The 12,995-nt window shown below is 44.9% G+C and overlaps 1 protein-coding gene across 1 annotated transcript; it reads right to left on the bottom strand.

Moving 5' to 3' along the window:
* Positions 1–11,216: 11,216 nt before the first annotated feature.
* On the bottom strand, positions 11,217–11,587 carry LOC126506954 (WAP four-disulfide core domain protein 15A-like). Its single transcript, XM_050150972.1, has 2 exons — positions 11,506–11,587; positions 11,217–11,389 (listed from the first exon to the last, which is right to left on the bottom strand). Exons 1-2 carry the CDS (start codon positions 11,585–11,587, stop codon positions 11,217–11,219), a joined length of 255 nt encoding a protein of 84 aa, XP_050006929.1.
* Between the last annotated feature and the right edge of the window lie 1,408 nt (positions 11,588–12,995).

Below are 12,995 nucleotides of genomic sequence, written 5' to 3'. Positions count from 1 at the left end.
CCATAATACAAATTTCTGTTACTGATTAGCAACCAGAACTTTGGGGAAAAAAATGGCCTCATATATGTCAAGGGTGTTCCAGCATCATTTATGTAGATGTACTAAAATATCCTGACAAGAAGCAACTTAGAAGAGAAACTTGATTCTATTTCAATCCCCCATTACAGTCCATCGTTGTGGGGGAAGTCAAGGCATCAAGGTGGGGAAGTCAATATAGATATGTTACATGTAGATACGTCACATCACATTAATAGTCAGAAACAGAGAGAAACATACATGCTCGCTCGCCTGTGCTCAGCTCTATCTCTCCACTCGCACACACTTCAGGATTCACTGCATAAGGAATAGCACCGCCCATAGAGGACATGCCTACATACCAACCTCACACAGGCAATCCCTCACTGAGCCATTCCCTGATTCTAGGCTGTGGCAGACTGGCAAGTGAAGCTCACCATTACATATATGCTGTTGCTGTTTTTGTTGTTGTTGTTGTTTTTCTTCAATTCTTTTTGTTTATTTGTTTGTTTTCAAGACAGGGTTTCTCTGTGTATCCCTGGCTGTCCTGGAACTGGCTCCGTAGACCAGGCTGACCTCAAACTCAGAGATCCACCTGTCTCTGCCTCCTGAGCACTGGGATTAAAGGCGTGCACTACTACACCCTGCTTCTTTGTTTATTCTTGATCCAGTGCTGTTGTAATAGCTACAGCTTCATGATGTTTAAGCAACTTCTGGTATCCATAAATTTTGCTAACTCACATTGCCACTTTTTACATCATAGTCTTTCATTAGACATCATTTTTACATCATGATTTTTTTTCTTAAAATCCCAAGTGCTGGAATTAAAGGCATGCGTCACCACTGCCTGGCACTATTAACAATTTTTACCACCATTTAAAAAACACACAAAAGAGCACTAACCCTTTTTATGAAGCTCTGTACACTCCAGATTCAACAGTAACATTTTACACTTCCTCTTGCACATATCCACCATTTTCTGTTTTACTTCTGAAGAATTTTTAAGTAAGCTTGACACATCTCCCTTCAGATGTTTCAGTACGGATCTCTAAGAAACAAGGACACTTCAGGCTGAGTGTGGTGCTGTGCACAGACAGCCCGGGCACCCAGGTGTGCAGCTAGCAGGGTCATGAGTGCTAGATTAGCTTGGGCTCCATAGCAAGACCCTGCATCAACTTGGAAAGAAAGGGAATAGGGACATTTTCTCACACAATCGAATGTCACTGTCACATCGAATCAACCGCCTCTGTATTTGCTTTCTATCTTCCTTATTATTACAAAACTGACTTTGTGGGGTTGGAAAGATGGCTCGGAGGTTAGGGGTTCACACTGCTCTTGCAGAGGACCCAAATTTGATTGCCAGAACCCATGTTGGATGGCTTACAACCTCTTTTAACTCCAGATCTAGGGGATCTGAGACCTTCTTCCGGATTTCGGGGTACTTGCACTCACATGCACATACTCTTTTTTTAATTTATTTATTTCTTTATTAATTAATTAAAGATTTCTCTCTCTTCCCCACCGCCGCCTCCCCTTTCCCTCCCTCTCCCCAATCAAGTCCCCCTCCCTCGTCAGCCCAAAGAGCAATCATGGTTCCCTGCCCTGTGGGAAGTCCAAGGACCACCCACCTCCATCCAGGTCTAGTAAGGTGAGCATCCAAACTGCCTAGGCTCCCACAAAACCAATAGGACATGCACATACTCTTATACAGACACACAGAATATATATATTATATATATAATATATACACACACATATATACATACACACAAATATATATAATTAAAAATAATCTTTTTTTAAAAAAAATGAGTTTGTACAGTTGTTGGTACCAAATCCACGCAAGGAGCGCTCACTGCATGGTTGCACCGTCCCTAAAGTTTATTTATCCTAGAATAGACATTCTGGCTCATTTCTGCCCCTCTCCCAGTCGCCCTTTTTGTTATTTATGGTTGAGCAAACTGATGAATGTCTAGTTAGTGTGGCCCCGATCCCTTCCTTGTGATGTCTTTCAGCTCTGCCCTGACTTCACACTTCTGTATACAGCATTTGCTCTAGCTACTCAACAAGATGGAAATTCCCTGGCAAATGCCTTCCCGGGTGGCAGATGACATGTGCTTCCCATCTCGTCACTCGAGGAGGAGCCCATGCCTGGCTCACCCGTTGTTGCTCTTGTTCAGACGGTGTGATGTATTTCAGCTGGTACACCTCAGCTTTTTCCTCTTCTGGAAAAGCCATGCTCCCCACACAAGGACAACAAGTATAGCATGCAACGATGAAATGGCATCCCATAAACATTAGGAAGCTGTGATGACCAGTGCCTGAGACAGCAACTTAATTAGGGCTTGCAAATTCCAAAGGGTTTAGATTGTAGTTGTGTATAAATTACACTGACTAGGTTGGACATCTTTGTCTCTTGGACACTTACTATATGGGGAAGAGCAGGTGTATATATGCATAGTATTCTATATACTACATATATGTATATAATGTATATATAATTATTATACATAAGGTGTATATGCATAGTATTCTATATACCATATATGTATATAATGTATATATATATATAATTCTTATATATTCTCTGGTACTTTCATACACGAACACAATATATTTAGATCATCTCTTTCCAACTCCCCCAGATCTCCCTCCACATTCCCCTTCCAGTTCATGCCCTTTTCTCTCTCTCTCTCTTTTAATAACCCATTGAGTCCAACTAGTGTGTCCATATGTTCATGTTGTCAGGCTCCATTGACTGTGGCACAGGCAACCCACCGTGGATGAAAGGATGCCACCAATGTTTCTCACCCTTTGAAAACAGCAGCTTTGCACCTATGATTTCGAAATGATTTTTTGTTGTCGTTTTTTTTTTTTTTTTTTTTTTTTTTTAGATAGAGTTTCTCTACAAGTCCTTGCTATCCTGGAAATTTGCTATGTAGACCAGGATGGCTTTGAACTCATAGGTAGCCCCCTTGTTCTTCCTCCCAAGTGCTGGGATTAAAGGTGTGTGCTGCCACACCCAGCAGTTTATAATGGCAGAACATCATAGAGCATAACAGACAAGAATTTCACAAGTCACTCCTACTCTAAGAGGTGCCTTCTGCCTCAGACTTTTCGTTTATCATTTTTATGTTTTACTTCCTTGATGGACGTGGATGTTGTCAAACCCTGTGGCTTCTGAGGTACAGCTACAAGGTAGAGTGAAGGCATCCTCATTCTTGGAACTAGATGTCACACCAGAGGCCATTTGCCTCTCTAGTTGACTTTGGTCTTGGTTTAAAAAAGCCATCTGCTTTTGTTGCTTTAATCTTTCCTCCCTTTTATGGGGACATGATATGACTCTAAATGGAACTGGAGAGCTGGCCACAGAGGAGCAGGCCAAGGTCATCCCAGAACTCAGGGGGTAGAGGCAGGAAGCTCAATAGTTAGAGACCAGCCTGGGCTACATAGTGAGACCCTTCCCACCTTACGCAACAATACCAGAAGCAACAACACAGCACGACCCCCTCCCCAACCAAAACCAACATATTCTGGGTGCATGAACGTAGTTTTGTAGCTATAGTTAACAACGTGTAACCTTCTGGAAAAGGCAAAGAGACAAGAACCGAGATTGTATGCACATGGCCAGTGGTGCTCAGGGACTGAGAGCAGAATGTTACTATAATGGAAAAACAGACAAACAAACAAAAACAACGTGGTAGAGATGTGTTGAAAGAAATGCCCTGTGTCCTTCTGAGAGTAGCACTCGCTACCCAAATCTATGCTTTTGTTAAAATGTATACGACTAGACACCGAGCTTTACTGTATGTATCAAGTTAGTCAAGGCTCTCTAGCGGTACTTACAAATCCAGTAGGGTTTGGAGGGCTGTGTGTGTGGGGGGGGGAGGGTGGCAATGGGTGGGTGGTGGTGTTAGAGGTTAAGGAGGCAGCTCAAGGACAGGGACTGTGGGGTCAGGATGGCAGATCTGAGGTTGCACTCTTGAGTTAGAAGCGCACATGAGGACAGACTGCGAACCCAGATAGGAATTGTCTTGAGAAGTCTTTGCTCTTCCAGAAACCTCTCTCTCTCTTTTTTAAAAAAATATGTTTTTATTTTACATTCCAACTGCAGTTTCTCCTCCCTTGTCTCCTCCCAATCCCTTCCTCCACCTCCTCTCTGCCCCCCCCCCAATCCACCCCTCCTCCCTTTCTATTCAGAAAAGTACAGGTTTCCCATGGATATCGACAATACATGGCATATCAAGTTGCAGTAAGGCTAGGCACCTCGCTTTGTATTATGGCTGGGCAAGGTGACCCAGTATGAGAAGTAGGGTTCCAAAAGTCAGTAAAAGAGTCAAAGACAGCCCCTGTTCCCACTGTTAGGAGTTCCACAAGAGGACTAAGCTACACAACTATAACATATGTGCAGTGTGTCTAGGTCAGTCCCATGCAGGCTCCCTGGTTGTCAGTTCAGTCTCTGTGAGGCCCTGTGAGCCCAGGTTAGTTGATTCTGTGGGTTTTCTTGTGGTGTCCTTGACACCACGGGCTCCTACAATCCTTCCTCTCTTTAGCAGGATTCCCCGAGCTCAGCCTAATCTTTGACTGTGGGTCTCCACATGTTTCCATTGGTTGCTGGAAGAAGCCTCTCTGATGACAATTGGATTAGACCCTAATATTTCTGTGTAGCAGAATATCATTAAGCGTCATTCCATTGACATTTTTTTCCAGTTGTGTTTGTGTCTGTCCTAGGTCCTCTGGGCCATCCAGCCTGTGGGTCCTGGCGCTCCAGGCAGGGTCAGGTGTGGACTCACTCTCGTGGCGTGGGTCTCAGGCTGGACCAGTCCATTGGCTGGCCACTCCCACAGTGTCTGTGCCATTCTTATGCCAGCACATCCCTTAGGCAGGACAGACTGTAGGGTGAAGGATGTGTGATTGGGTTTGTGTCCCAATCCCTCCTCTGGAAGTGCTGGCAGTTGAGGTTACACATGGGCTATTGCTCTGTCTTTGTCTTCCTGCTCTCAGCTGATTGGATGAGACCTACTCATGCTGTAGTTAGGGTTTCTCTCTTTTGGTCCACCAGCCTGAAATCGGCTGGCTGGATCTCCACTCTTTGTGACCCCATTCAGGCTCTGGACTCTCTTATACACAAACTTGCACAGGGCTTGTGTGTGTATGTGTGTGTGTGTGTGTGCGCGTGCGTGCGTGTGCGTGTGTGTGTGTGTGTGTGTGTGTGAGGGAGCAGGGACAAGGTGTGAGGGAGGGAAGGAAGGGACATCAAGCTCCAGAAGATGCTTTGTGCCAGCTCCTCTGTCCCACTGTTGGTCCCCCAATGTGAATTTAGCTTGTACCCCACACCCTGTTGAGTTTTTCCCTGCTTGCTTGGAACCTTCTGAAAGTCTTTCAAGTGCGCTGGGAGTCTAAAATAAATGACTGTGTGGAAGATAGGAATAGAGGAAGGTGTTGAAGAGGGCTGGGAGACACTGAAGAATCGTGACGGAAGGGTTTCCAAGCCATGCTATGAAAATAGATTACAATGAGCTGAGCCTACGTCAGATATCTAGGTCGGCTTTTCCTTTAGCCGAGGGACTGACTGGTTTCAAAATGACAGGACTAAACCCTCCCTCTAGTTTTCCATAAGAGAATCCAAGGCTATGAAGTTACTTAGTATAATGACTTCAACTCGGGTGCACAAAGGAATTGTTTCTATATCTGGGATAAGGCTGAATTCTGCATCATCTTCATCACGGGGAAGGCAATCCTTAAAATCCTATCTATTGCCGGCTCCTGGGGTGGGGTCACTAGCTCAGGCGTGTGTTTGCTGTCTGCCCAGTGTACTGTTGGGAAAGGTTTTGTTCCTGGAATTAAGGAAGGCTGCCCAGTTTGCTGAAGAAGGCATACAGGCTTGCACATGAGATGACGTAACTATTGTTCCCAATTAACAGCAATTATTTATTGACTCACAGTGTCATTGTGTTAGTAACTACGGAAGTTAAAATTCAACAAGAAAAAAATGGTTTTCCCATGCTGTACTTCACATGGCAGTTCAATTAAGAACACACGTCTATTGCTATTAAGTTTAAGGGGCCCGTGTTCTGTCAAGGAGGAGAAAGAATTGCTCTTTGGATAACTTTTTTCCCCCAGTGAACAGCTGAAGTTGGCACGTGGCAAAGGGCTCACTGCTGTTGGAATTACTTCTATCTTCAAAAAAATGATATTTTATTATTTTGTGTGTATAAGTGCTTTGCCTGCATGCCTGTCTGTGCACCGTGTGCATGCACGAGGGGGTCTAGCCGAGGGCACTGGATTCCATGGAACTCGAGTTACAGATCATTGTGAGCCACCATGTAGGTACACAGGACAGAACCTGGGTCCCCAGGAAGAACAGCTCGTGCTCTTAAACACTAGGCTATTTCTCTAGCCCCCACCTTTTTTTTTTTATCTTGCTCTTAGTCAATGTTACCGTCAAATGAAGACATAATTCAGTTTCACTAAAAACGCTGAAAAATGCATTGCGCCCATTTTATGTAAGCGACACTACTAATTTTGTATGTAAGATTTTACACCTTGTGACTGAAGGTGGTGGTGTGGCTGCCAACGCCCTAAAATAGCTGTCTGAACTTAGCTGGGGCAGATGGCCACGAGTAAATAGAAACTCACAGCAGTTCTCAAAATCCCTGTGACTCAGGGACTTTATCAGATAACTGCAATTTTCTCGGTCCCCCCTAGATGGCCATCCACCACAGGCAAAAGGACATCTACACATAAATTGGCCTGATTGCATCAGACCCTTCCTAGAAGGATTGGCCTAAGGACTCTGTTCTACCCAAGACAGGAAAAAAGTCTCCTGAGAGAAAGGGATCTGCCCTTAAGTCTTCAGGAATCCTAGAAAGCCCGCTTGCTCTCCTGGCTGGGCTGCTGTTCTCTGACCCCAGGAGACAGCTCAGCAGTGTGTTCTCCAGTAAATCCTTTTTATACACACAGAATGGTCTCCTTCAGTGGTTTTGCTATGCTCACTTACTGTGACTATGCAACTATTATAAAACACGGCTTTGAAATAATAGTTTCCCTCAAACTTTTTTTGTATTTGTTATAAAAATTTAGTAGGTTCTGTTTTCAAATCTCTACTACCATTGTGGTTCTTTTTGTTTGTTTGTTTGTTTGGTTTTTTCAAGACAGGGTTTCTCTGTGTAGCCCTAACTGTCCTGGAACGTTTGTAGGTCAGGCTGGCCTCGAACTCAGAGATCTACCTGTCTCTGCCTCCTGAGTACTGGGATTAAACCGTGCCCCACCACTGCCCAGCATTCACTGTGGTTCTTAAGGAAGCTGGAAGCACAGAGCATGAAGTGAAGAAACTCAATCAGAAAATGTCTTACTATTATGGAGATTAGGATGAGCCACACAGGATCTCTTTCTCCAATCGCTAATTTATAATAATTTAAATTTCAAGACCATAAAGACCTTAGTTCTCTACCCCTCCTGTAAGCCACAGAGTAAGAAGTAAAGACATACAGAAACAGAGAAAGGTAAAAGGTCAGAAGCAAAAAGTAAACAGGATAATTTAAGAAAAGCTGGCTAGAAATAAGTCAAGCTAAGGCCAGGCATTCATATGTAATAATAAGTCTCCATATGTTTATTTGGGACCTGGGTAGCAGGTTCCCCCTCAAAGCAAAGAGTAAAGAGTAAAAACCAAAAACCAAATCAACCAAAACAAAACAAAAAGCCAACTACCACCACTCTCTTCTTCTCCCCTTCTCTCTGAGTGTAAAGCATGCCTGTGTGCATGTGGAGGTCAGAGGTCAACACTGGGCATCTTCTTCTGTCATCTTCCATCTTACTTTTTCCTAGGTTCACTCCCTGAACCTAGAGTTCACTAACTTGTCGGGAACCACCTTTTTGGGGTGACTTCTGCTGCAATCCTAGCCACAGTGTGTTCTTCCATTCCGGGTTAGGAGCGCGAGGATTAGAAACTTTAAGTAGGAGGAACAGAGATAAGAAAGAAACACAAAGATACAGGATAGTTGTGGATTGCTTTTGGGGTGGGTTACTCAGTCTAGGGGTTGTAACCCACCCCGCAATCCAGTTACTCCAGGGTCTCGGAGGGGCGCTACCTGGAAGGGAATGAGCTAAGACAGAAGAAGGAGGCCAAGCAGTTTTGTCAAAGCCTCCGTTTATTAGGGACGGGTTACAGTTTATATATGGTAAGGAATGGGGGGCAGGGTAACTGGATTCTTGCCGCGTGTTCCAGGTCACGTAGGCCAGGAGGTAGGCTAGGAAGTCAAGTGGCCACACCTGGTTTCCTGGATAGCTGGAATGTGAGGCGGGTTCCGCTAAGAGATTGCTGCTAATTGGGTGAGGGGCATTCTGCAGACTCCCCAGGGTGATGGTTCCTGTAATGATTGTTAGTGAGGAAATGGCTCCTGACATATAGTAACAGGAAGACGACTCAGTGAATAATGAATGCTGAGTTCTGAGTTTGCTGCATTTATTTTTCATACACTTTTGTACCCCAATACAAAAGGGGGGAAGAAGGCAAAAGACTGCTTCAAAATGTTACAAAGGACAACCCAAACAGTTACTTGCTCCAATACTTGGAGCATTAAGCAACTATATCCCGTGAAAAGCATTCTGTTGTTTAGGTCACCAACACACCCTAGACCAGGTATCCTGAAGGCAGTCACTCCCTAGGTCAAACCTCCTATTTCAAAAGAGGAAGCAGAAGTATGCTTGAATTCTCTGACCTTTGGTCAGGGTAGAGGGAATCTACCTCTATGGGCCGTCTTATTGTCCAAAACACCAAGTCACCACACCCTAGGTTAGGGTGTGTAGCCACGCTTGTTGTCAACAACTTTGAGAGAGCAAAATAAACCCAAACTCTCTGACCTCCAGACAAGGTGGAACGGGCTCACGTTTTTGGGTCTCCACACTAACTGGCTAGGTATAGTTGACCGAATAGCCCCCAAGAGCCTCCTGTTTTCCTCCACCTCCCAGCAGGGGTGTTACAGGCACGTGCCACACATGGGCCTGGGGACCCAAACTGTGGAGCTCATACTTGTGCAGCACACACGTCTCCTCTGGATCATCTCCCCAGCCTTCAGTTACTCCCAATGAAAGACCGTCCCTGGCTTATTTCTAACTCAGACTTCCAAAGTTCCTAGACCAAGATGTGGGAAGGACTCAGCACCGTGTCCAGGAAGCTACAGCATACACCATGTGCTCTTCCCTCTCAGGATGGTGTGCTTGCCCTCCGTCAGAAACGAATGCTAGAAATTCAACCCTAAAATCTCTGGAATCTGATCTCTGGAAGAGAGAGAAGGGGGAGGAAGGGAAGAGAAAAAAGGAGGGCAGAGGGAGGGGAAAGAGGACAGAGGAGGAGGAAGGAGGTAGAGAGGAGAGGAGGCAGCGAAGAGAGAAATCAGAGTTTCACACACTTAAAAGTACGCAGTGGATTTGTTTTGAGTGTTTCTCTGAAAAGTTCATGTACGGCTGTTGGACCCTAGCGTCCAAACACCGAGAAGGAGTCACCCCCAGAAACCATCTCACACACCACAGCCAATGTAAAAGCATGAGGATTTTATTAATTCTGTCAATGACAGGGTCCCCCAGCATTCGGGAAGCTGAGAGACCTCGAAGAGCTGGTACAGTCTACTTTTAAAGGGGCCACAGAAGCAAGGGGGGTTGTTCTTTGACTATTCTGATTGGCTTATTCGAAAGGGCTATTACCAATAATTGACTGGAGAGCTGTTGCCAGATCAGATGAGGTAAAAGGTCATTTTGACCCTGTTTCCCAGGGGACCGAACCAAAACATACGTATATGGGTAATTGTTCAGGAACTGAGTAGTGCGAGTGTAGCTGTTAGGTCCTTGGTTCCCAGGGGAGGAAGGCAAGCACTATGGCACAGAGGCTGAGAGGATTCAGAATCGTCAAAAATGGCTTCAGAATGCATTTCCCATAGCAAAGTCTGCAGTGCCTTTTTACAGATCACAGGGGTTGTTGTGGCTCAAATATAGAATATCACCCATAGGCTTATATATTTGAAAAAAAAAAATGGCTTCAGGATTCTCTTAAAGTCTTACACAGCAAGCTTGGGCTCAGTGTGGCCACACTGTGTGGTAGGGAACCTTTAAGAAGACTGACCTGGTGGCAGTTGATGAGGTCGCATAAGACATTCAGAAACAAGCAGTGCATGTCTGGTAGAACTGGAATTTTTCCTTTGGGATGGGCTGGTGCCTCCCCTTATTTCTTTCTGTATGCACTGCTCTTGATTTTTCCCACGTGCTGCCAGCACTGTGTGGTACCGTTCACCTCGAGGCCCTAACCAGAGTTAAAAACAGACAGATAGTATGTTCCCGAGCCTCCAGAACGGAAAGAGAAATAAACTTCTTTTATGTTTAAAGTATCTAGCTTTTAAGCAGTTGGTTATGATGTCAGGAAACAGTCATTAACACGGGGATTTATTTCTTTATTTTGCTCTAATGTTAATTAGCATTTAACTCACTAATTAAAGGGGCCTATGAGACCGAGGAACTCGAGATCAGTCATCCAAGTTGAAGCCAGTGGCACTGTATCTTCCCAGGCTTGACTAAGAGTTTCCATCTAGGAAGAGAAATCAGAAACGAAAGCAGTTGTGAACTGTTCTGGGGACATGCTTTGGGATCCCACTGTCCCATGGCCTGAATCTTGCTAGCTTATCTTCCCCCAAGAGAACTGGGATGTGCTGCCTGTCAAAGAATTGAGGACTGAGCTCTGGAGGACTCTAGGCAAGTCAAATATGAACTTATAATCCTTTACTTTTCAATTTAAATGTGAATTACAACAAACTGAGAAAAGGGGCAGTTGAAAATAACCATGACAAAAAAAATTCCATAATAGATGGGTGGCTTAGAGATAATGCTGTCCAAATGTTCCCATCATACAGGGAAGGTACCCATTTCAAGAGGGTGTTATGTAACACAGGATGACCTCAAACTAGTTTCCCTACGTAGCCAGGGATGACACTGGACTCCTAATCCCTCTGTCTCAACCTCTCAAATGCTAGGATTACAGGTGTGGCCACTACTTCCTGCTTGAATGTTAGGTTTTCGAGGCAACTGCCAACTTCAAAGTTCTGGTCACAGTGACTTCCACGGGTGCTGAGCAGTCAGCCCTAAGACAGATAAGAAGGATCCCCTGGCAGGTTTCTGGGGCAGCACCGAGTACAGCAGATCTGGGGCCACTCACTTCAAAACGTGGTTGTCCAAGGCTCCACACAGCGCATCTGACAGTAGTAGAAACAGCACTTTTTGATGCCCTTGCACCCTTTATCACGCTGGCATACGGGTAACCGTTCAAACGGGCAGGGAAGAAAAAACTCCGGGCAGTACCCAGGTTTTGGTGTTACTGCAGAAAAATGCCCTTGAGTGAATGGGAAGCACTGGAGGGACCATTGCAAGGACCAGCTGGCTGGTTCCACAGAATTCTCCCGTGGGGAAACGCTTTCCTCCCCCAGTGCCAGGACCCCTCCGCATCACCTATTCTCTTTACTGTAGGCTGTACCATGCTGAGGCAAAGGAGAATGATTGTTGTGAACAGTGTGAGGCTGCGTGGCTTCATTTCCTATGAAAATTTCCAGGCGAACATGGAGGGAGGATCTCTTTGGATCAGCGGCGGGTGGTGGATAACTAGCAGGGGTCGCTCTGGTTCACAGGCCAGAAAAGCGGAAATGCATCAGTCAGAACCGGAAGAACTTAGCTGGTTCCTTTCAACCATCCTCCTTTGCCTCAGCGTGGTGCAACCTAGAGTAAAGAGAAGAGGTGATGCGGAGGGGTCCCGGAGGTACTGGAGGTAGGGGAGCGTTTTCCCGCGTGAGAGTTCCGCGGACCCCTACCCTCTTTCCAAGGTGGAAGGGAGATAATGTTCTTCTCTTAAGGGTCTAGCAGGGCTGGCCTGGCCTTTCCTAGTTTGTAAATTACGCTGTAGGTTCAGGAAGCAAGAAAGTTGCTGTTCAGAGCCTCGCGTCTCAGCTAGCCATCCCACCTCTCGTATCATGTAGCCAGAAAATTTGAAACACCACTTTTCCAAGTGCTGCTCAGGAGGCTTTCCTTTTGGTCCTATCCACACCATTGCAAAGACAAAGCAAGATAGTGCAATGGACTACTAGCATTATTCTTTCTAGGTTTATGGAAAATTTCATATGCACTATGGGATTTAACATGAAGGTTTATAAGTAATTTTGACATTTCCTCTGTTTCCACTGCCACTCGATACTAGAAACCTGGCTAACTATCTAGGTCTAGTGAGGTCATAGGTCTTGAGTTCTTGACCCAGCCTGGGCTACATAGCAAAAAACCAGTCGGGGAATGGGGGAAGGAAAAAAAAATAAACAAAAAGTAAACTCACAGGCAGCATATAATAGCAGCATATAAGTTAGCCTTGTGGGCTCTGGTAGGCAACCATGTTCCAGTGGATGGTCTTACATTCATTAGCATATGGGCAGTATAAATTTGACTCAGTGGGCTATTAAATACAAAAGGACGACTTGATGTCGGGAAGGGGTGGAGAGGTGGGGAAGTGGATCTGGAAGGAGTTAGGAGAAGGAGTGGGGTGAACATGATGGAAATTCAGTGTATAAAATTCTCAAAGAATAATAAAGTTATTTTATTAAAAAGATAAAACAAACCCCCAAACAAAACAAAAAGATGACAAAAACCCCACTCATATCTTTAATATGAAGATCAAAAGATAAATTTGTTAAAATGTAAACCTATATTAATTGGCTAAGGGATTTGTATGTAATATAAGAAAGCTTTAAATTATTGTATCAAAAATGCAAATAACAGATGCTTGTGGGGATTCAAAGATAAGGGACCCCTAAACGCTGTGGTCATGTAAATCTGTAGGACAAATTCTAATTGGTCACAATAATAAATTAGGGGGTGGAAACTGAAGGATCAGAGAAGCAGAGTGGCTAGCCACTAGAGAGTTTCTACTAATGCTCAGAGCGAAGGGGCAGTTCTGTCTC

The sequence above is a fragment of the Alexandromys fortis genome, unplaced genomic scaffold (genome assembly GCF_014885135.2).
Source record: "Alexandromys fortis isolate MF-2015 unplaced genomic scaffold, M_Fortis_MF-2015_v1.1 scaffold_27, whole genome shotgun sequence".
Classification (NCBI taxonomy): domain Eukaryota; kingdom Metazoa; phylum Chordata; class Mammalia; order Rodentia; family Cricetidae; genus Alexandromys; species Alexandromys fortis.
This window is presented reverse-complemented; position numbering and strand designations above follow the sequence as displayed.